Source organism: Athene cunicularia (assembly GCF_003259725.1).
Source record: "Athene cunicularia isolate RWA chromosome Z unlocalized genomic scaffold, athCun1 chrZ_part1, whole genome shotgun sequence".
Lineage (NCBI taxonomy): Eukaryota > Metazoa > Chordata > Aves > Strigiformes > Strigidae > Athene > Athene cunicularia.
In genome coordinates this window covers 10,458,301-10,480,415 of record NW_020799142.1, presented here as the reverse complement: position 1 = coordinate 10,480,415, position 22,115 = coordinate 10,458,301, and the positions used below count along the sequence as shown (strand labels likewise).

Genomic DNA, 22,115 nt, shown 5'->3' with positions numbered 1-22,115 from the left:
TGTGGCTTTAGTCGCAGGAATGCGGGCGCGGGCTGCCTGTGTCCATTGCAGTATTTCTCTGAATATCTTTTGTCTTGTTTATTGTTATTACTTTTTATTGTTGTTATTATTACTATTGTTTTTGTTCAGATTGTTATTTATTACACTGTTGTATTAAATTACTCCTTATTTCAACCCTAAGGTTTGTGCCTCACTTTCAGCCTGAGGGTGGAGGAGGGACAATGGCAACGTGGTTACCAGTCCCAGCAGGGCCTAAACCACCACAGTATTCAAATACGAAATTATTAATGCAATGGTTAGAACATGTATTCCCTTATTTAGTTTCCTAACAAATGCAGACATTACTGGTATTTTCTACTGAAGGGACAGAGTAATTGAAAAATTTCAAAATGCTTCATTAATCAAGTGAAAAATTATTTGAGATTAGTCCTGTTGAGCTTATTCAAATTCCTGGTTAGGAAGGAAGTGTTTCAATTGAATAAAGACTTACAATTGGACATTTTTCACTGCAAATACAGAGCTATTTCTATTTGCTCCAAGTTAAAACCAGAAAAACATACCGGCTCCTTCATGCCACCACCATCCTTGCCCAGGCCTTCCCCCTTCTTCCATCCCATCTTCTCCAGTATTTTATGTCCTTTGTTGTTGTTGCTGATTTCACTTTGAAGAAAGTTTAAGACAGCTGATAAGAGGTAATGCAGAGAGTATGTTCTCTATGCAAATACTGAAGGATAGAAATGTATATGCATATGGTGCTCTAGAAACCAGGATTCAACTACTGTGTTGTTCCTAATTCCATCAAGAGCTATCAAGACCCTAGTGCTACCTTTTGCAAGTTCTTCTATTAATATCTTCAGTGACCAAAACTATTCCAAGCCTCTGGTCTGTAACAGCTTTCTTAAAACTCTTTCTGAATTATTTGCTTACTTTGGGGGTTAAAAGATACAGGTGGGTGGGAATTGACCACAGTAGGGAAAAGGCAGTATTATTACCTCACCACCAAATTACCCTAATGCACATACTTCATTGTCTCACACTTTCACTAACTTACAAGGACCTATAAGTTTTTTAAAAAAACCACCCCAACTGTAACCACAGAAGCAAAGGAATAATGAAAGAAGATGATGAAATTATCATTTAAGAGGTATATAAATTTATGTCCTATGATAGGCTGGATATTGACAGTGCAAGAAACTTCAGGTGAAAAATTTTCATGTGTACTACTATGGGGACTGGATAGGAAAACTAGAAATTAAGACACTCAAAAAGTAGACACTACTGCAAGTGTCAGTAGTGCAGCTAGGGAGTTCCTTGATTTTTTGATCTGGTAAGGAAGTGATCTAAGTATCCTTACTACCTTCCATACAGTATTCAACTTGGCAAAGAGTTAATAAAAAGAGCATGTGAACTGGGAAGTAAGAATAGCTATTTTCTAGCTCTCCCAACACATTATATGCAGGCAATTCATAATCTAACAAACTGTATCCTAGTAACTAATTGATACTTTATCATTTTTTTAAGATTCACTAGAGGACACAGAGGATTTCTTTCCCCATGCTCCCCACCCCACCCACCTCAACTTACATATGAACAGAAGCTGGACTGTCATCTCTCTGGAAGGTTCCTTCACTTCCAATGGTCTCTCTGCGTTTTCCTGCTCTATCTTTGTACTTTGGATTCTTCACTGCTTTGTTGTCTTCATACTCTGTGTTCTTTATAAGCAGATTAAATTCCATTAAGACAAAGAAAGCAGGCTTTAAATTCCTTATTTTCATAACTTCACTGCTTTCCTCCAAAAGTAAAGCAGCTTCAGCCTATTTCATTAATTCTAAATATTGTAACAAATAACTATAGTTCTCATTTAGTAGTTTCTTACCTTAGAACCATACCTTGTAAATTATGTTATTGCCATCATCACATAATAATGTAATATTGCCAAATTAATTAATTGAGAGGTTGTAAATAAATTAACAGTCTCTTGAATCTTGTTACAAAGAATCAATCCATATTAAGCAGAAAACCATAAGGACGTGCTACTGGCTTTTTGTTTAAATATTTAACCTGTTTCTCAGCAACTGTTTCTTCAGAATAGGTGACAGAACTAAGATTCCATATATATTTTATTTTGGTAGGTGAAGAATTTGAGAGAAACGATGGCATTCTGTTTTCTACGCAAATACTACAGGTGTTAGATGCAACCTCAGTTAAAATAATCTCTAAAATAGAAGTAACTTGAATACTTATATACTATATTGAATGTACATTCATGTTAGCATTTTTCTGTGGCAAAGTGGACCATAACATTTTCCCTTCTCCTTCCATGATTTTTTTCAGTTGCCCATTATTCTTCCTTTCCAAATGAAAGATAGCACTGCAATTTAGTGCAAACAATTTGCAGAAATAAAAATAGAAACATCTTAAGAAATCTTAACCTCAAAAGGATGAGAAATCTTGTACACAATGGAACAGATCTTCTTTTCCTAAACTTTTAACAGAACTTACATGCCCTGTTACCATCATCTCTCTCTGTAAAAGTCTGTAAATTGTTATTTAGTGTACAAAAGACAAGCTTGAGTTAAACTACCAGGCTCAAGTTTTAAAATTTTCAAATGCACTCATTTATTACTGAATTCCATGGCTTAAAATAGGAATCACAAAGCAGATGTAGACTCAAACACTTAATCAACTTCTACTGTAAACTCACCTGTAAACCATATTTTACCCTTATTTGTTTTAATGCTTTTCTTCTGACTAACTCTCTCTCTTCTTTGCTAAGTGCTGGGCAAACTAAAAGAAAGAACACAAGATTGAATTTCTAATTAATAATGTAACAATATTTTAAAACATAAAACAACCAGGAATTTTAATTCTAATATTATTACACATAGGCATAACACACCAAGAAGAAAATATATCATCATGTATTGTAGAACAATTCCCATAACAAAGATCCATAATAAAAAAACATTCCACGATAACACGACTAACCAGAAGATTCCTTTTTCCTGTCCAGACGAAGATGTGCTCTGACTTGTCCTGGTTCACATCCATCACAAGTATCACTGCCAGGATGTATATGAAAAGAAAGCACAGTTTCACCAATCTTCACTTCATCTCCATGCTCCAAGATGTAGGGATCACATTTAGTTTTAGGCTACAGCAAAATAAAGTTTTGACAGTCATGTTAACTAGTTACTAATGAAGGGCACGAACTCTATACTGCTCATAATTTATTCATTCAGTTTGGTCTCAGAAATGCAGGCAAGTATTTAACTACAGTGGGTATTTTGCTCTAGCAACTGCAACCATAGTGGATTTTTCCCAATATAAAACTAAACATGAAGTATTTTAAGTGGCCCTAAAAACTAGGGAACCAAGAAAGATATATGAAAGAAGCCATACAATGGCACTGTCAGTGATTTGCCATAGCATTTAAAATGACCATGACTACAGTTTTCAGCAACTTACACAGCATTATGACAACATGTACTCACCTGGAGAATCTGATTTCCATTAATAACTGTTCCATTCTGACTGCCTTGATCCACAAGAACATAACTTTGCAAATCGTGGTCAAAATATACTTCTGCATGGAACTGATAAATAGAAGCCTAAGTGAAATGTTTTTATTCAGCAAATACTTCACAATTTATGTGCTATTTTAAAGTAAGATTTCAGAATACATTTTGATGCCTTTTAAATGAGTGGCTCTGGTACTTTTAAGTTAATAGAGTATTCCACACTTTATGACTTCATCCACATGAAATGTGAATGAGTGGGTGACAATGGCATGAACTAAAGTACACTATTAATAATATAACTGTTCCGACCATAAACTGGTTCAGTAATAAAAAAGTATGTGGCAAGTATGCTTTACTTAAATGACTCCAAGACTCTGTAATACAGCATTTTTACCTGTTCTTATAAGGCTTTTTTCTTGCAAGGTATGTTACAGCACTCTCAATTTTTTTCTCTTCCAATTATAAAAAAAAAAATCTGATCTCATTCTACAGCTTCAGGCTACTTGGTCTTTCATACCTGAAATAGCTCCGTAAATACCATGGTTTCATAAATTTCACGATTTACCTTCATTTGCATCTTAATGCGTAGAACACAATGACTAGTCATTATTTGATGTTCCTTTTATAACCTTTCTGATACTGAGACTAACAATCTAATTTTTTTGTTTTGTTGTGCAGTTCTATATAGGTATTGCTCCCAAGCCCACACAGGACAAAGAAAACACAACTCCTGGCCAAACTCAAAAGATACACACTACCTCTAAAAATTGTCACTAAGCAAACCAAAATATCAACTTCAGTGGCCTACTAAGAATCAGAAAAAAACCCAGAAGTCTAAAAAGTGACAGTTTCAAATTTGACAAGCAAAGACCCCTTTTGCTATAGTGGAGAAAAAAACCCAAAACTCAGTCTGGGAAGAAAGTGCTTACTTAAAACCAAATCTCATCTTTTGAGAATAGCAGTTGCTACATTCAATAATTAAAAATATAAAAATATTTTGTAGATTGGCTAGCATTTACAACAGGGAATACTCCCATAATGGTGGAGGCTGACTCGCTCATTCAACAGATAATTTAATTTCTACCTGTGTTTTATGGAATGAATCCATACTTCTAAAGATGCTAAATATGCAGGATGTAGCACTGTTTTTTTACATCTCACTTTATACTCATGAAAAGCAAATGCCAGTGTGGTCCGCAGCTATTAATTATGAATAGTGAGGAAAACAAATCGTTAGTTAACTTTCTGTTATTTATCATCCTGCCTTTGACCCTTTATCTGCAAAGGGAAATAACTTCTTATATAAACAGTTAGGTACCTGTGAAGTACTAAAATAACATTACAAAAAAATCCTTTTGGCTTCTTTATGCACCCAATTTCAAGTACATGCCTGAAAAAGTCATAAACAGAGGGGAAGGACTTGCTTTGGAAATTGTTCAGTATGAAATACAGTACATGGCTGATTAAGCAGAATGACTATCTGGAACAGACATAGTAAAGTGTATTTCAGATACTTGCATTTGCAGATGTTTTTATCATATTGTTTTTGTTTGGATTACATATCTATGTCAATCTATATTTTCTTTTATTAAGAGTGCTGTATTTATGGTCTATGTTAAAGTAGTTAGCAAAACAGAGCATATAATTTATCTTTAATCTTTCTTAACCAGAAGAAAGTTTCCATTGCAACATCACTGAAAGAAATTCTGTTGAATCTTCAAACTCCTTGTACATCACTTACATATTTATACAGTTCTCGAAGAAAAATAAAATCTGTTGCTCTGAGCTCAGCTGCCAAGGACTGGATTACACTATGACAAAGTTCAAACTAGCTGATATTGATATTTTATGTACCATTAGTACTTAAGTAGTAAACTTTCCTCAACGAAGAAATTCAGGATTTAAAGTATTTTTTTTTTTTACTGTGCGTTAGTAAAACTCCAATTTAAAACAATATTAAGCTTTTCTTGACTTTGAAATCACACTGCTGTTTGCACTACATTCCCACTCAGTAAAATACTGCATGTTTTCTTTTTTCTAACTTCAAATGTGGCTACCCACAACTCATTCTAGAAGTTCTTTAAAAAAATTAATATAAAATTTTGCAAAATTTAAAGCCATAAAATCTAAAGCTTCATTCATACAGTGATCTACTTTTCAACAGAGGGAAATAAAGAGTTACCTTACTGACTCCAACTTCAGGAATCTGAAGTGTATGTCCAACATCTTTTTCTCTGGAAAGGCAAGTTGATATATAAATCACAACAAAGAAGAAATTGGTCTAATAAGTGGCTTACAAAAAAGTGTATTTCAGTTGAACCTTAATATCATGTTTTTCTTCTGAGCTATTGGGGAGCTTTACAGGTAGAAACACTGTGTTGCTATATACACAATGTAAAGACTCGCTTCAGGTCCCTTCTTCCATCTAGACAGTAGGCAGTGAATACATGATAAAGCTGTACTGCTAAATTTTTATCTATAAACCTGACGTTTATATCTGAACTTTTATACTCATACAAGGTCTGTAAATAAGAGTCTGAACTCTGCATCTTTCAGGCTCTTTAGTGAAACTTGGTATCAGTCTCAAATGCTGAAGTTGAAATCTTGGTAGCATTAGGCAGGTAAAACAATCAATGAAAGATTATGCGAACTGCAAGCAGAATTGTCATCTGTTAATCTTCATGTAAATGTACCTAGAAAACTCCAGCTGCAAGAAGAAATCAAAACGCATCTATCAGCATTAGATAAAAGCAGCTGAAAAGGTGTGAAGTTTTCAGCAAGCATGGAAGAAAGCATTGATTCATCATTAAATTCATTCACAATGAACAAACCAGATTTAATTTTTTTTAGTATTAGAACTGGAAGAATGCATACAGACTAGCACAAAACCTAACTTACTATTTAAAAATGACTAGCCAACCCTACACTGAATGTGTGAGGAAGTCCAGGATATGCTTCCTTGTGATCCTGAGTTTCTAAAGTGTGTTCATGCATTTCTGAAAGTTACCTTAGCAGTCCACAAATAAGTTTACTTGCTTTCTAGAAAACAACAGTTTAAGAAGAATGACTTGCAGCTATGCTACTATTAGGACTCAGACACAAGATCAAGTTATCACTAACAAATTTTCATGACTGCTGAGCTACATTAACTGTATATGCTGTTATCACATTAAGCATGACGTTACACAACATGACTTAGATTTCTTACTGTGGGCTAACCCAACTTAGAGTACTTCCAACTTCTGCATGCTAAGAGAACAAGCATGAAGAGTAGGGACAAGCAGTCCTGAGTGGCTTCCACAGCTTTCAAAGCAAGGTAGTTTTAGAGATATATAAATTACATTCAGTTTCACCTTCCAATTGTAGCAGGTTTCACAGCTGTGATTATATAAAGTGATCCAGTCTGTAGAACAGGTGATCTTATTACAATTACTCTGATACAAGGAGGCCAGATCTTTTCTTCAGCTGTAACTATAAAAAAACAAAGTCATGTTACTACCAACACATTTTAGTTTTATCCCTATAGTTCATAGCTTTCAAACAACTGATAGACATTCAGCCATTATCTAGCCAAATCCTAGGCAACTTTTGAGAAAAATGTATAAGCACATCTGAGAGAAAACTTTGATGAGACCAGTGTTCAAAGGCTTTCTGACTGCACAGTGAAGTATTAGAAATGTTTTCCTAATTCTGGTTATTTACATGCACACAACTGTTCAGGTACAGCAATAAAATAGAAATCCATTCACAGAATTTACTAGCATATTATAGATTTATGGGCCATTTGTCATAACAGATTAGAATACAGTTTTACTTTGAAAAAAGGCAGTACCTTTTTGTTCACACATCACAAGCCTAATGCACATTGATCTTTATATTTGATAATTTTTGTCCAATGCATTTTTGACAGATTTTACTTTTATTAGCACTACGCACCAATACAGATAAGAAAAAATAATAGGTGATCCTACAGATGCATATGCTTTTTTGCCTTGGTATCTCTTAAGTAATTATATTCTAACAGCTGTATGAATTCTGTTCTTGAATATACATTTGTAGAAACCGTCTCCAATGATCTCAGCTAGGAGTAGGCAAGGTAAGATGGAAAGCCACTAGTTTAAAAGGTACTAAGAGGAGAGAAACTGTCTCCAGTTTTTACTACTCTAGCATCACTACAGAATTTATTATTAGAAAGTTGCAAGAGAAGGAAATTTAACCTGAAAACCTCATGGTAGCAGGCGCGTTTTGAATGCCAGTAATCACTCAGGGTCTGAGCAGCTGAGTAAGTAAACTAATGAAAACAGACAAAACAAACTGACTAACTGTAAGCAAGGCACAGGCTGTATTACGGACTTCTGTATGTTATATTTCATTCTGTGATTTAGAATATCCTTTGCATACACATAGTTCTAATTGGTTGCATTAAGCTTTTCACAGGTTGGGGTTTTTTTTTTGGCAAGAGACCATTCAGTTATTGGTGAGAACACTTTCTTTGGTACAAAACAGTATACAGCTTTCCTCTCTATATCCGTTTCTTACCTGTTGCCACTGGAATACACACAAAATAGGATCTCAAATAGTACGGTGTACTTCACGTTCATCCTTTTCACCACAATGGACTCATTTTACACTGAATTACACATGATTGTTTACGAACAGTATCAGAAATACTAGACATTAATTGAAGAGAATTAATACACAGAATTACTGTGAGTTCTGTACAAGAACCTCTCTCTTAGCAATAGACTTCCTTTTCTCCTGTTGCTATCCTAATCCAAACAAATCTTACTCTACCACTGAGATTGCAATACAAGCACAGGACGTTATACCCCTAAACAGCTTTTACAAAAACTTACTTCTGGCTACTGTGCAAGTAAAGAGAAGGATACTGGTAACGTACAGCAAGTTTTAATTCGAAGTATCTCAAGTCACATGCCTTTTTTTTTTTTTCCTTATCCAAACTGTTTTCTTGCAGTTTATTCTTAATGAGCTCCTGGAGAAATACAGTAATATCATACATAAAAGCCACAATAATTCACCTTCATTTTCTGAGTCATTTGAATCAGCAGTTTCTTCACTTGTTACTTCATCCTCACTGCTGTAGGCTTCGCACTCAGAATCTGTAATTTCACCTTCTTCTGGCTCACTCTCTGTGTCTGCTGTTCTACTGTCATCTGTATCTGGTGTACTTTTGTGTGAATGTGAGTTTATACTGTCTGTAGACACAGATTCTTTGGCTGTTAGACTGTTTTGTGGTTTTGTGTCCATTTTAGTCTTCTTTCTTGTGTTTGGAGACTCTTCTTCTTCAGTAGAACTTACTTGCTCAGTAGTGAAAAAGCAATTCAGACTGTTAGATGATTTCTGCTCTTCTGTGTCCAAATCCTGGAGGGGAGTTATAGAATGTTACATTCTTTACAGATTGAGTTATTTTACAGTCTGCTATCAGCCTGGAAGCAAATTCTTCACTAGGAAGAATTATTTTTACAACTATTAAGAAATGGTTAAATTTCCAGTTGTACATGCAGTCTACAGAACATTTTGTTAGAAACATTTTCCTATTAGACATGACTGAGACCATCTTCTATTTGGGAAAGTGTGACTGCATTCCTCTTCTAAAATTCACTTACTCCCTTCTCTTTTCTCACAATAAAACTTAAGATCCTCATCCTCACTTTCAAACTTGTGCAACAGCATCTTGAATATTTTCCGGTTTTGTTTTTATGACACTTACTTCTGTCCCTCTCTTACTCAATTGTTGCGACTTGTTTAAAAGCACTTTAATTGATCTTCATCGCATCTTGCTCCCGTTTTTGTCTTCTCATTTTTTTCCACAATGGTTCAGAATAACTGGTATACCCACCCATGCTTGCCTAATGACCCATTCTTTCTCCTTTCAAAATTGCAATTTTAACAAAGCCTTTCATCAAGATACTGTACAGAACTTAAGTTTAATTTATCCTATGTGGAACAGTTCTACCGAGAATCTATTTTCTACTGCAACAAATTTCTCCATTGAATACCAGACAGATTAGATCATTGCAGGTTCTTCCATTACCACTTGATTTCATCAGCAGAAAAAGACTATCTTTTTTTTTTTTTTAAACTGAGAAATTTAAAGTTTCATATTAATTTTGCCAGAATACCTCGACAATGTAATACTCAACCTAGCAGCCCTGATGATCATCTTAAAGAAAGAAAAAAAAGAAAGAATACACATCAGACACATTAATTCCAACAGAACTCTTTTTGGCAAATCTGGTTTCTTTGCTTTTATGAATTATGTCTTCCAGTGTATTTGTCTATACTTATGTTTGGTATGGGCACTAGATTAATACCCAATATATCAAATATTGCTCTGCAATCCTAAATGTGTTTCTTCCCATAACACTGTGAGCTACCAAAGGTTTACTAACTGAATATGAAAAACAGAGAAAAATGGTCTGCTCAAATCACAACTGAGGCAAAACAATAGATGACTCTGATGCACTGATGCCCAAGTATAATGCTCCAACCACTCATCTTTTTCTCCACAGTGAATCCAGCAATACTTGGTTTTGGCATCACTTCAGATATTCTAAATTAGGAAATAAAAAGGTGCTGTTTAAAAGCCTGGCTACTAAAGAGTACTCTGTTGTGGGTTGAAAACAGGAATTAAAAAAACCTCTTCTAGACAGACCAAGGATTCTGTACATACATTCTGCCAATATGACCATTAAGTCTATTCTCAGCAGTTTCTGTATTTTTCCACTATTACTGAACCAACTGTTAAGAAAGCAAACAAACTAAATAGTTTAGTACTGATAGAAATGTAATCGTTGCATTTAGAAATCCTTGTACAGAATTGAAGATTTTAAAATAGCATTCCTAAAGAATATGGATTTTGAGCACTTTATGATTTCACAGATCTGTATTAAAATAAGTATCTTGACAGTGTCTAAACATTAAGCCTGGGGATGCTGTATGTATTCTTAAGGCATATGAGGGAGTCTTGTGCTGCAGAAATGCTTTCTGTGACTAGTAATAACACAGAACACATGTAGCATGCATGAAAGTTTAACTATGCAAACAGCACCTAATACCTTGCCTTCACATAGCCACTACTTAAAAAACAGGAACTGGCAATAAACAGAATATTCAGTAAGTATCATCCTGAACGACCTAATGATACTAGCCACATACTTCATTTCTCTCTATCTGGCAGGATATTTAACTCTTTACCCCAAGTTCATGATACAACACACAGTATGCAAATATATGTGTATTATACCCAGGATTTTTACACCATGGTATTAGAGACATTCATTTCTTTATGTGTTGCTTTGGCTAGTATATCTAGTCAGGAGACCCACCCCAACAGTCATATGCTGGATATGGACTGCCTCTATGTGATTAAGCTTTGAAAAACTCTGCTATCTACTGGGTACCACCACATGATCTCTGGCTAAGCATGAGTAAAATTGAGAGGTGGGATCAATCTGATCCATAATAAACAATTGCTTAACTACAGGGTTAAGCTGGTTCATATTTCTGCATCCCCGACAAAAACTGCCAAAGGTGCAAGTGAAATCAGGATTTATGTATTCCATGAGGAATGATCTTATAAGAATTACAAATCATGCTCATGTGACTGGAATTGATGATTTTGCTTTACAAAGAATAGGCCAGAAACTAATGATTACAGTGATCTTCTGAAATGCAGATTGGCCTGCTTACAAAATATACATAAATGACCTTCATCACTGATGTGCTTTTAACAAAAAACTTAAAATATTTTAAGTATTTAATTATACTTTTTTCTTTACTGTGACAGAACAAGACATTTTGTCTTTTAAAACTTCATTTTTTCTGTATTATTCCTGGTCAACATACATGTTCAGTTCTTCAGCATGCCTATAAATTAGAATTTTAAAATTATTGTGAGCATAATTACCTTAAATCTAAGAAATGCACTGTTTAAACTGTATTGTTTTCTAAATCAATTTATTTTACAAAAAACATACAAATATGCACAAATACAACTTTTCAGAAATGTGTAGTCTGTTGCTTCTTGGTTTGCTAGAAGTTCGGTCGGTGACTTAATGGAATCATAGGTACTTAACACTCATCTAAAAGTCTGAATATTAGATTTTTAGCACTGTCTCAATTTGAAATATTAATCTGAAATTCGGTATTTTACTAAATAAACATTTACAAACAGTTTAAAATAGTTCTTTCACTCAGATCACTAACCTTTCACTTGCTAATACTACTTCACAAGTGCTTCAGATACTTCCACCCTACACAATACTCAAATTTCCAATGCAAAAAATCTAATTAAAAGCCAGAAAAAGAGTAAAGCTCTTCCTATATAATAAAGTAATTTTATACACTGGTGGACAGCTCTGAAATACAGGAGACATAAATGTGCTTTACCTAAAGAACACAGTTTGTTTAGTCAGGACACTATGTTAATACACTGATGCTAAGTATGTTTCTTCACAATATCTTAGAATGCCATCAAAGTTTTCTTCAGATGTTTTACTTATACAGTGTTTCAAGTGTATTTCAAAGTTATTTTGTAGATGAACTGCTGCTTTTGATCAAATAGCTTAAAAAAATATTAATTCCTTTGGGAAATGGTTATTTAAGCATCAATGACTAAATATTATTTTTCCTTTACTAAAAATATCAAGGGTAAAGGTAAACATCCACAGACTAATGTGTTCGGTGTCTCAACTCTACCTTCACCAGAAGCTGCCAATCCAAAAGAAGAAATCTTCAGATTAGCCATGGTTTCTGTCAACTGACGTACCTAAAGATGGGATGAATATCAGCAAAAAGTAAACTACAGGTGATAAAAAATAAAAAACACTGCTTCAAGAATTCTATGGGAAATACTACTACAAAAATCTTGTCTATCCTACAGAAGTAGCTAGTTTGCATCTACAGTGGGAAAGAATATGGCAGAAGTTAATTCTGAGGACCACACTGAATTAAAATTTACTAGACAGCAGTTTAAGAATAAACTTTAAAATAATTTCTGGGGAAAGTGCCATATGTCAGACCCTGCATCTAAGTTTTGCTATGTATTTCTAACAGCCCCAATCCAGCAAGTAGAACTACATGATCATTATTGCAGAGAGTCTGTTCCCCAACCTGTATGGAAATGCTGGATCTAGTTATTAGGCCAGAGATCACATTACCATTTATGCCACCTTGTGATTTATTTTTTTTCCTAACTTTTCCAAATTTACATAAGGGTTTTTCTTACACAGGCGATAATATGCTCTTTCTTGTCCTTTTTTTTTTTCTAGCCTACCAGTACAAAATGGTATTGGAACTGAACTATATGCCTGAAAGCTCCAAAGTATTCTACTGATCCTTTTATTCAAGCTGCACAGAAGCTATCTAATAACTCATCCTGGCAAATAAAATTCCCAATCATTTAATAAAAGCAAACATGTGGGCTGTATGCTTAGTGTCACAAGTCAAAAGAAAACTACCTGTAATAGTTTTGTGACTAAAAGAATCTCTTTAAAGAAAGTTCTCGTATAAATCAGGAACATTCCTTAGGAGATACTGAGCAGGTGAGCTCTCTTCCCCTGTTTTTCTCAATTAGAAGTATATTCATTTCAACAGATGGTCACTGGTGTTTTCCTGTTTGGTAATTCAGCTTGTTAAAAATACAAGTAATATTTTAACAGATAAATTTTATTCTTTATATTTTCACATTTGTATTGCTTTGTCAACGCTGCAGTATTTGTGGAGAATACACTTGCCACTTCTGTATTGTTAAGCATCTCAACTTGGCACTTAAAAATAGTTACTATATCTAAGATAGCTGAGCACATCAAATTTTTTACAATAGCTACAAAGTAAACTGCAACTAAAAAACCCTGCTGTGTCTAGCAAGTTAACAGACTGGACCAGTTACTGTCTTTTTAGATTAAAAAGAGACTAACTTTGGTTTGAATAGAATTAAAAAAAAAACCCACGTGCAGTTTTTGTAAAAAATATATATTGCTACCAGTACTGTCTATGTAGAAATATATGCTGTGATAATCTATACATGCAGCTACTAAATTTCTTTATTTCTTGCACTTGACAACTTGTAGTATCTATCAATACTTGTTCACATTTAATCCTTTAACTGAAAAAGAGAGAAAACAAGTTTAACAAGTGTTTTGTATTCTTGATGTTCCATAACTACAGCTCACTGTCTTCCCTTCCTCCACATGAATGTTCTTAAAAAGACCTCATCTTAATCCAGGAATAATAATAATGTTCAGGGGGTGTATGACATAAATAAAGCAATACCAGGGTCTAATTATCACTATCAGTGGTCCACAACCATTGTTCTACTTGTACAGGCTGTAGAAAAAGAAAGTTGAGTAAAACCTACTTTCATCAAGAAATTACATAACGTTTGGAGGCATTTTTCAGGCAAGTAGCACAATTTATTAAACAATTGGGAAAAGCAACAACAAAGTAATAATCTTCAAAATAATTGTTGCAACTTTAATAAATTAACTGGTATTCAGGCGCAGGTTTTAATTTAAAATTTGTATTTCTTTTGTCAAGAGTGGAAGAGGGAATGGAAGGAAAATGGAGAAGACTGGGCATAAGCGTGCAGGAAAGCATTTCAATAGACAACACAAACTATAAACTTCTTAAACCCAGACATTTTTGGGTTTGTTTTAGGATGTAAATACAGTAACTGGCATGAAATAATTAGTGTCTTTACCAGTACCAGACTAAACTGGATGACAAAAACATTGCCAAGAGATACCAGGCATTTGTGAACTGGACTGTGCAGCTTAAACTAATTTTTTCAGTTTCATAACAGAAAAATCTATTTTATTCTAATGTAGCCTTTTTTAAAAAATCATAGAACAAATTTGTTCAGTAGTAAGAACCACACAAATGTATTTTAGCTCAACTACATAAAATGACAGTATGGTGCTTTGTTTTCTTCTAAATCTAACTGCATTTACATAAAAATGCACTGTCAAAAAGGTGTTCTTTTCTTTTTTGAAGTTTAAAGTGGAGAGTAATAATTTTAAGTTTCACTTTGTATTCTTCCTTTTTCTGATTTAAAAAAATAGAAAAGGCCTTGATTCTTACTATGAGAGTAGCTTTCACTTACTGTTCACAGACAATCTGTGTGCTACATAGTGTTTTAAATGTTTTTCCTGTTACCTTGTTTGTCGAATTAATTGACAAATAAGGCAAAGTACTCAGTTCGCTATCAGTAAGAGACATTAGAAAAAGTGGATGTTTACCTCCAACCTTGTGACTGTGCAAGCTTCACACAAAAGATGTTAACAAGACCACCTATATAAAAATATTTTATCAATATAAAATAAGCTGAAGACAAGTAGCTCTTTCTAGTACAATTGGATCACAGAAAGCAGACTGTAATGGGATCTCAAAAAGTAGTTAACATTATTTGTTACGTCAGAGCTATATATGCCACAGAACTTTTATAAATACACTTGTTGATTTAAGTCAATATGTAACAGTTCATCACAGAACTAAATTTAAGAGATTTAATTGCATTATATGACAAAAGCTTACTCCTACAAGCTTCCTATGATGCTTCCCTGACATGATGAATAGCTTTGTATTAACAATGACTTTTGAGAGTGGCAGAATGCTAATTCAGCAGTTGCATGCAGCATGCTCAGAACTTTCTTGAGCCTAAAGGATTGTTATACTTAGTGTTGCCAAGTATCCTCCTCAGGCTTTCAGAAGGGAATCATTCACATGAAGCTCTCTCAAACAGTAGAGATTCCTACATTAGCCACAGTCTATTTATAAAATCTGTAATTGGTCAGCTACCACTATCCGTTCAACCTACCTTCACTGGTTCTTAACGTAGACAGTCTCCATTTTCAAATCTTTTAGAATACAAACTTTTTAAACTCTGTACTGATGCTACATAACTACTACGTAAGACTACCTGTACACTAATATAATTATTTCAGATTTCAACCAATCAACTTGACTGAGGACTACCCAATCATATTATGCAATGGTTAAAGCAAAAGCTTCAAAAAATGCAAACTAAGAAGCACTGCAAACTAAAGAAATCCATATATTCAATTAAATCTTAAGTAGTAAAACAAATTTGCAGTATAAGACTATACAAGTTCGATTCAGCATCAGTGATAGTGTTTGTTAAGAAAATACTTCTTTAATAGCTGTCTTACATTAGAGTGAGTAATGTTTTTCAAGGCAGTCACTATGTACTACAAGGTATGCTTTCTTAGTGTTCAGAAAAACAGCAGAAAGGAAGTTATGTGTTTTATAACTTAAAATACAAGCTAATTACAACGGGCATTTATTAAGATGTACAGCTTATCCACACACTATGGACAACAAAAATGTACTGACCAAATAAAATATAAATAGGACAGCATAATATCCAAAGAATTATAACTTCACAGATATTTCATCAGTCCCAAATGATGGTAGAGATACAGTAAAATTTCAATGGAACGAGCTTTGGAATACAGTCACAGAGAAGGGGGTGGGGAGCGTGTGTGTTTTCAAAACCTTCAGTCATTTTTTGATTCATCACACAAATTTAATAAAACAACCCAAACCACCAAAACCAACAAAATACCAAATGCCAAAACCAAGACACTGAGGTAACACTGTATTTCTGATGTAAATCCAGCCCACACAGTACCCTGAATTCATTCTAGTGTGCTTGCTAATCAGAGAGCTTCACTGACACCCAATTTTAGAGATCTATACAGTTATAAGAAAGTAGTATTTAAAGAGTGAAGGGATCCAAGGTTAAAATTTCATCCTTCATGACCCAATGAGAAAATTACTTGAACACTATGTTAGCAACCTGCCATATATAGTTTAAAGATGTTTGAATCCTTCAGAAAATAAGCACACATCCTCTATGTAAAAAAACAGAAATTGCATTAAGAAAAAAGCCCAGGTTTTGCATTTTCTATCTGTCAGTTCTGAAGTTACCTTATACTCATTTGCAGTAATCGCCTCTGGTTCTTTTCTCTTCTTTTTTCCTTTTTTATCCTTGGTGTGCTGAGTACCAGAGGCCTGATAAGACTGCAGATCCACTCGTGAATGAAACTGGTATCGGCCACTTTCCACATCACAGTAGTAATAAATTCCAGTTGTTGGATCATAATATAGTTGGTTTTCCTTTATAATAAAGAACAATGTTACCATCGCTTCAATAAATACACTGTTCGAAAAAACCATCTAGTTAATGAAGAACCACATACAAAAATGTACTGAAGAACTGTAGTGGCTTGACCCTGGCTGGCTACCCATTGCCCATCCAGCCGCTCTCTCAATCCACCTCCTCAACAGGACTGGGGAAGAAAATAAGATGAAAGGCTCATAGGTCAAGATAAAGACAGGGAGATTACCATCATGGGCAAGCCAGATTTGACTTAGTGAAAATAAATTTAATTTATTGCCAGTTAAAAGAGTGTTGGAAGGTGAGGAACAAAGATGAAACACCTCTCCCTGCCCCCTTTTTCCCCCTCAAGCCCTACTTCACTCCTTCATTCCCAACTCCTCTACCCCTCTTTCCCCTGCCTGAACAACACAGAAAGATCAGGAGTAGAATGTTGCAGTCGGTTGATAACAGTTCCTCTCTGATGCTCCTTCCCTCTCACACTTTTCCCCTCACCAGCATGGGTCCTTCCCATGCACTGAAGTCCTTCAAGAACTGCTCCAGCACAAGTCCTCCACAGGCCACAGCTTCTGCCAGTAGAGCTGCTCCAGTGTTGGGTCCTCCACCGACTGCAGTGTGAACATCTGCTCCACCAAATGGGCTGCAGGGAATCAACTGCTCCAGTGCTTGAAGAACCTCCCCTCCTGCTCCTTCTTTGACCTTGGCATTTGAAGGGTTGTTTTTCACAACCACCTTATCACTTGAAGGTTGCTTTATCCTATCCCCTCTCCATACACACTCCACTGTGCAGTGTTTTGCCCTTTCTAAAACATGCTTTCACAGAGGCACTACCAGCTTCTCTAATGATCTCAGCTGTGTCCTAAAGTGAAACTAGCTGTGTCCAGGCAGCCCCTGATGACACCACCTCTGCAGCCCCTAGTCCCACTAACAAAACCTTGCCAATAAATAAAGAACATTTCCTGTAATTCAGAACAGTTACTGAACAAGAACACGTATTTTAATTGTATCATAAACTGATCTATAGTTCTAAACATTTATGTATCTAACTGTATCCACAAACTATGTCAAAATCAATGGTATCACTTAAGACTTTAAAAATTAAGCCCAGAAGCGTCCCTGAAAACAAAACAAGTAGTTGGTTGGTTTGTTTTAACTGAGTTGAATGTAACGCTGCAAACAAACCCTCCATTTCCAGCACAGTAATTCCACCAGGATTTGTGACAGTGTATCTATGTAGGCATGTACATACACACATACCTCATAGGACAAAAGAAAACCTCCCCAAAAGCTCCCTTATGAAAAATGTATAGCAGAAATTAACCATTATGACATTTTGAGCCATCATTTCACATTTTTTTTAAGGTAGTTATTTTCTTTACTGTTAACATCAAACCAGTTTGTAACAGTACTCAAATGAAAGTACAAGTATTTATTTTCTCTCACTACACTTTTCACTGTAGAGAAGCCAATGACTTAATTCAGCAATCTTTTTCTAAACAAGTCATCTTTTAGATCAAGCTTTTAATTTTTTAAAGAGTTACAGAGCAGCTTTATGGAGTAAAATTTCTACAATGCAAAGCAAGTTAAAGATCTAGGAGACATCTTAGCCTGCTATCTTTAATTTGACTGAAATAACTAATTAACAACCTTCCATTACTATTTGTCTTAAGTGACACATTTTTCAAATCAAGTCAGTTTGGATCTTAGGTCTTTGCTCACATCAACTTTTACTACTAAAACTTTTTCAATACCAAAAAAATTACAAGAGTTTTAAAAACTATCCTTACCGAATTATAGTAAAATCCAGTGCTATGGTCATAATATAATCCTGTATTTTCATCATAAATAAATCCGGTCTGTGAAACAGCAGCTTCTGCAGCAGCTCTCAAGCTCTCTGCCAAAGAACCTTCTGGTACTGAAGTATCTTCTCCTTCCTGATACCAGAAAGAAATAAAATTTTCTTCTAAAAAGAACCTCATTGGTTCTTTAGCATTCTACAATGCCCCGTTTTAAATAAAAAAAATAGCACTCTATGGACTTGGATTGTTTCAAGAACTATTAAACAAGGCAGCAAAAATCTAGCTTTAGTTTACTGATAAAATCCTACTGACTTCAATGGGACCAAGACTTTAGCCCGTGCCTTTCATTTTCCCCAACTTTATTCACAGATGGTTTACATAAAGAATATACACAATTAATATCTTTCAGTACATTCCTAAAAGAGATTTCTGCTCTCCATTCCATTTCACTTGCTAGATGCTAAGGCACAAAATCAGTTAAGCAAGTGAGATTAAGTGACTGATCTAAGAGAAGGCTGGATAGCAGGGAAAAACACCCCACACCTTTCTTCTCCTTTATATGCTGCCTCCTTACATCAATGAAGGAAAAAAAAGTACACTTTAAGAAAGTAAATATAGCCATATTGAACATATGCTGCTGATAAAAAAATGCCATGCTTCCAGGCTACATAGGATTTTTTTTTTTTTTTTAAAAAAAAAAAAAAAATAAAAAAAATCTAGGAGTATGTTATACTTGGAACATACTACAAAAAGAACTAGTTTCAAAGAACAAGAATGTTTGTCTGCTATCATCAGCATCAGACCATCACAAAAAATCAGTTTATACAATGACATCAAGATCAATGCACATCTTTTAAATGAAAATAGAGTGCTGATTTCAAAATTGGTAAAACCCCGAAGAGTTCTATAACCTGTGAATTCTGGATGAAATCTTCCTCTTCTCCACCTTCAGCAACTTTGGTGCTATCCATCCTCAAAGGAGTATTAGTACCTGTCTGTGATTCCTCTGTGGAATTATGCTCAGTGCTTTCAGTCCCATGATTGTGCTGTACTGGCAGTTCAGATGCACAACTTTGAGTATCAGTGTGATTGTAATAATTTTCATAGTAGTAATAATCTACAGGGGAAAAAAAAAAAGTTGAATTTTCTTAAATTAGCAAAGCAAGATTTTACACAATGTAGTTTAAGGATGATAAATCTTACACTTTAAGTTTATGCATGTAAGTAGTCTAATGAAAATTAATTATTAGGTAGTGCCTCTGCTTTAAGTTTATTTTACTCTTACTGAACAAATTGTGTCTTGCCATGTACTTTAAGAATTGGTAAAACGTGTGTATAATGATTATTAGTTAACAGATTACTATAGCATGAGATCTGCTACAGTCCACGTTAAAAAGGAATGGCTTGAATAAAAAGGAAATGGTCTAAAACATAATGTAAGGTTACTGAGTTTAATGCAGCTAAGGACATAAACTTGAAGTGTATTTCATATTTTTTAAATTTCAAATTAAGATACGGTTCTAGATGCCTATTTAAGCAATTGCCATTGTGTCTACCTGCTTGTGACCACGCAGTATAGTCTTCTGTCTGTACTTCTACACTAGACGTATCTTTCTCCTTATTATTATAAATTTCTTTAGTAAGCTCTTCAACCTGAAAGAAAAACAGCATGTTATAGAAAACAACACTTCATTTTATGGGTCTATGTCAGAAAAGAGCCTATTTTACATTCTATAAATTAAAAGAAAATGTAATTGCGTTGTAGGTGTTTCAACTGTTCTTTGTTTAGCAGGAGATAATTTTTTACTCGAATGGTAGAATGGTTTATGAAAAACATAATTTCTGCTTATTGTTTGAACCCAGCCAGTAGCCAAACACCATGCAGCTGCTCGCTCATGTTCCCCCACCCCTGGAGTATGGGGGAAAGAATTGAAGGGGTAAGGGTAGGCAGACTAGTAGGCTGAGATAAAAACAATTTAATAATTGAAATAAAATAGAATGAAAATAATAATGATAATAGTAGTAATATGAAATACAGAAGTGTGATGCACAATGTGATTTCTCACCACCTGCTTACTGATGTTAGCCTGTTCCAGGCTAGTGATCCTGAAACCACAATCCTGGAAGCCAGAGTGAGCTTTCCAATCAACCCTTATCTATATACTGAGCATGACGTTAATGGATATGCAGTATTTCATCACCTAATTTGGGTCTGGTGTTTTGGCTCTGCTCCCTTCTCAGCTTTTTGTGTACCTGCACACTAGCAGGACATGAGAAGTTGAAAAGTCTTTGATTTCTTAGCAACAACTAAAAACATCAGTGTGTCATCAAGATTATTCTCATACCAAATCCCACAATGAATCCAAGCCACAGCACTACTGTAGCTACTAAGTAGATAAAAAGAATCATCTCTATCCCAGCTGAAACCAGGACACAGCTCACAAAAAGATATAAAAGGCAAGCACTTGGGAGATGAAAGAAAAACTTAACCAAGGTTATTCTTAAAATGCTGTCATGGTTTAACCCCAGCCAGCACGTAAGCACCACAAGGCCGCTCAGTCACTCACTACTCCTCTCTCCCAGTAGTATGGGAAAGGGAATTGAAAAAAAAAGCAAAATTCATGGGTTGAGATAAGAACAGTTTAATAACTAAAATAGAATAAAATATAATATTAATGAAAAGGAATATAACAAAAAGAGAGAGAAATAACACCCAAGAAAAGACAAGCGATGCAGAATGCAACTGCCTTGTCACCTGCTGTTCCCGGCCAACTCCCCCCAAGTTGACATCCTATGGTATGGAATATCCCTTTGGCTAGTTCAGGTCACCAGTCCTGGCCGTGCTCCCTCCCAGCTTCCTGTGCACTTCCTCACTGGCAGAGCCTGGGAAACTGAAAATCCTTAAATTGGGGTAACCCTACTCAGCAACAGCTAAAACATCAGTGTGTTACCAACATTATTCTCACACTGAATCCAAAATACAGCACTGTACCAGCTATTAGAAAGAAAATTAACTCTATTCCAGCCGAAATCAGGACAGATGCCCACCCCGAAAAGTTGGATTCCAGGCAATAACCACTATCTAATGAACTCTGGCACTTACAAAACTTTTCTATTTTGCCATAGGCATCCGTAAGACAGTTCATCTGCTCTTCCTTTATCTCAACTTGTTTATTAAACTTCTTTCTCTCCGCTAAATGCAATTTTTCTTTCTAATTGTGAAACCAACTTTGTGGCTAAGGCGACGTTACCGTTCTCGCCACCATCACCAGCACCACCTGTCGAGCCGAACGTTTTCTCGGGACAGCAAACTCAAGCCAAGCAGCAGCAGCAGCACTTTCTCCGGTCGCTGAAGCCCCGGAGGCAGGCCAGGAGAGCCTAGCGGGCTCCGGGAGGCACGGGACCCGCCTGCCCCACGGACTAAGCCCGGGCGTTAGGAGGCACGCCGAGCGAGGTCGGCAAGTGGGGCGGGAAGGCTAGGGGTACGCGGTCCGGAGGTGACGGCAGCGGGGATGCCCGACGGGGCAGAGAGAGAGAGAGGGAGGGGGGTCGGGGAAGCCGGTTCCCAGGGCGCGGGCCTACCTGTCTCCTCAGTGCCTCGTTGCGCTCCCGCGCCTCGCGGTAGAGGCGCTC

General features: G+C 35.5%; 1 protein-coding gene across 1 annotated transcript in view; it reads right to left on the bottom strand.

Annotated features, from left to right (window-relative positions):
• The window catches only part of AGGF1 (angiogenic factor with G-patch and FHA domains 1), a 31,090-nt gene that overhangs the window by 7,455 nt on the left and 1,520 nt on the right, over nt 1-22,115 (bottom strand). The window contains exons 2-14 of the mRNA XM_026865772.1: nt 22,065-22,112; nt 20,039-20,135; nt 19,394-19,599; nt 18,471-18,617; nt 16,494-16,682; nt 8,561-8,903; nt 6,875-6,986; nt 5,704-5,755; nt 3,495-3,596; nt 2,989-3,154; nt 2,705-2,787; nt 1,585-1,712; nt 561-660 (exon numbers count right to left, since the gene is read on the bottom strand). Of these exons, the coding sequence (XP_026721573.1) occupies nt 561-660; nt 1,585-1,712; nt 2,705-2,787; nt 2,989-3,154; nt 3,495-3,596; nt 5,704-5,755; nt 6,875-6,986; nt 8,561-8,903; nt 16,494-16,682; nt 18,471-18,617; nt 19,394-19,599; nt 20,039-20,135; nt 22,065-22,112 (1,773 nt within the window). The remainder of the gene's footprint in view (nt 1-560; nt 661-1,584; nt 1,713-2,704; nt 2,788-2,988; nt 3,155-3,494; nt 3,597-5,703; nt 5,756-6,874; nt 6,987-8,560; nt 8,904-16,493; nt 16,683-18,470; nt 18,618-19,393; nt 19,600-20,038; nt 20,136-22,064; nt 22,113-22,115) is intronic.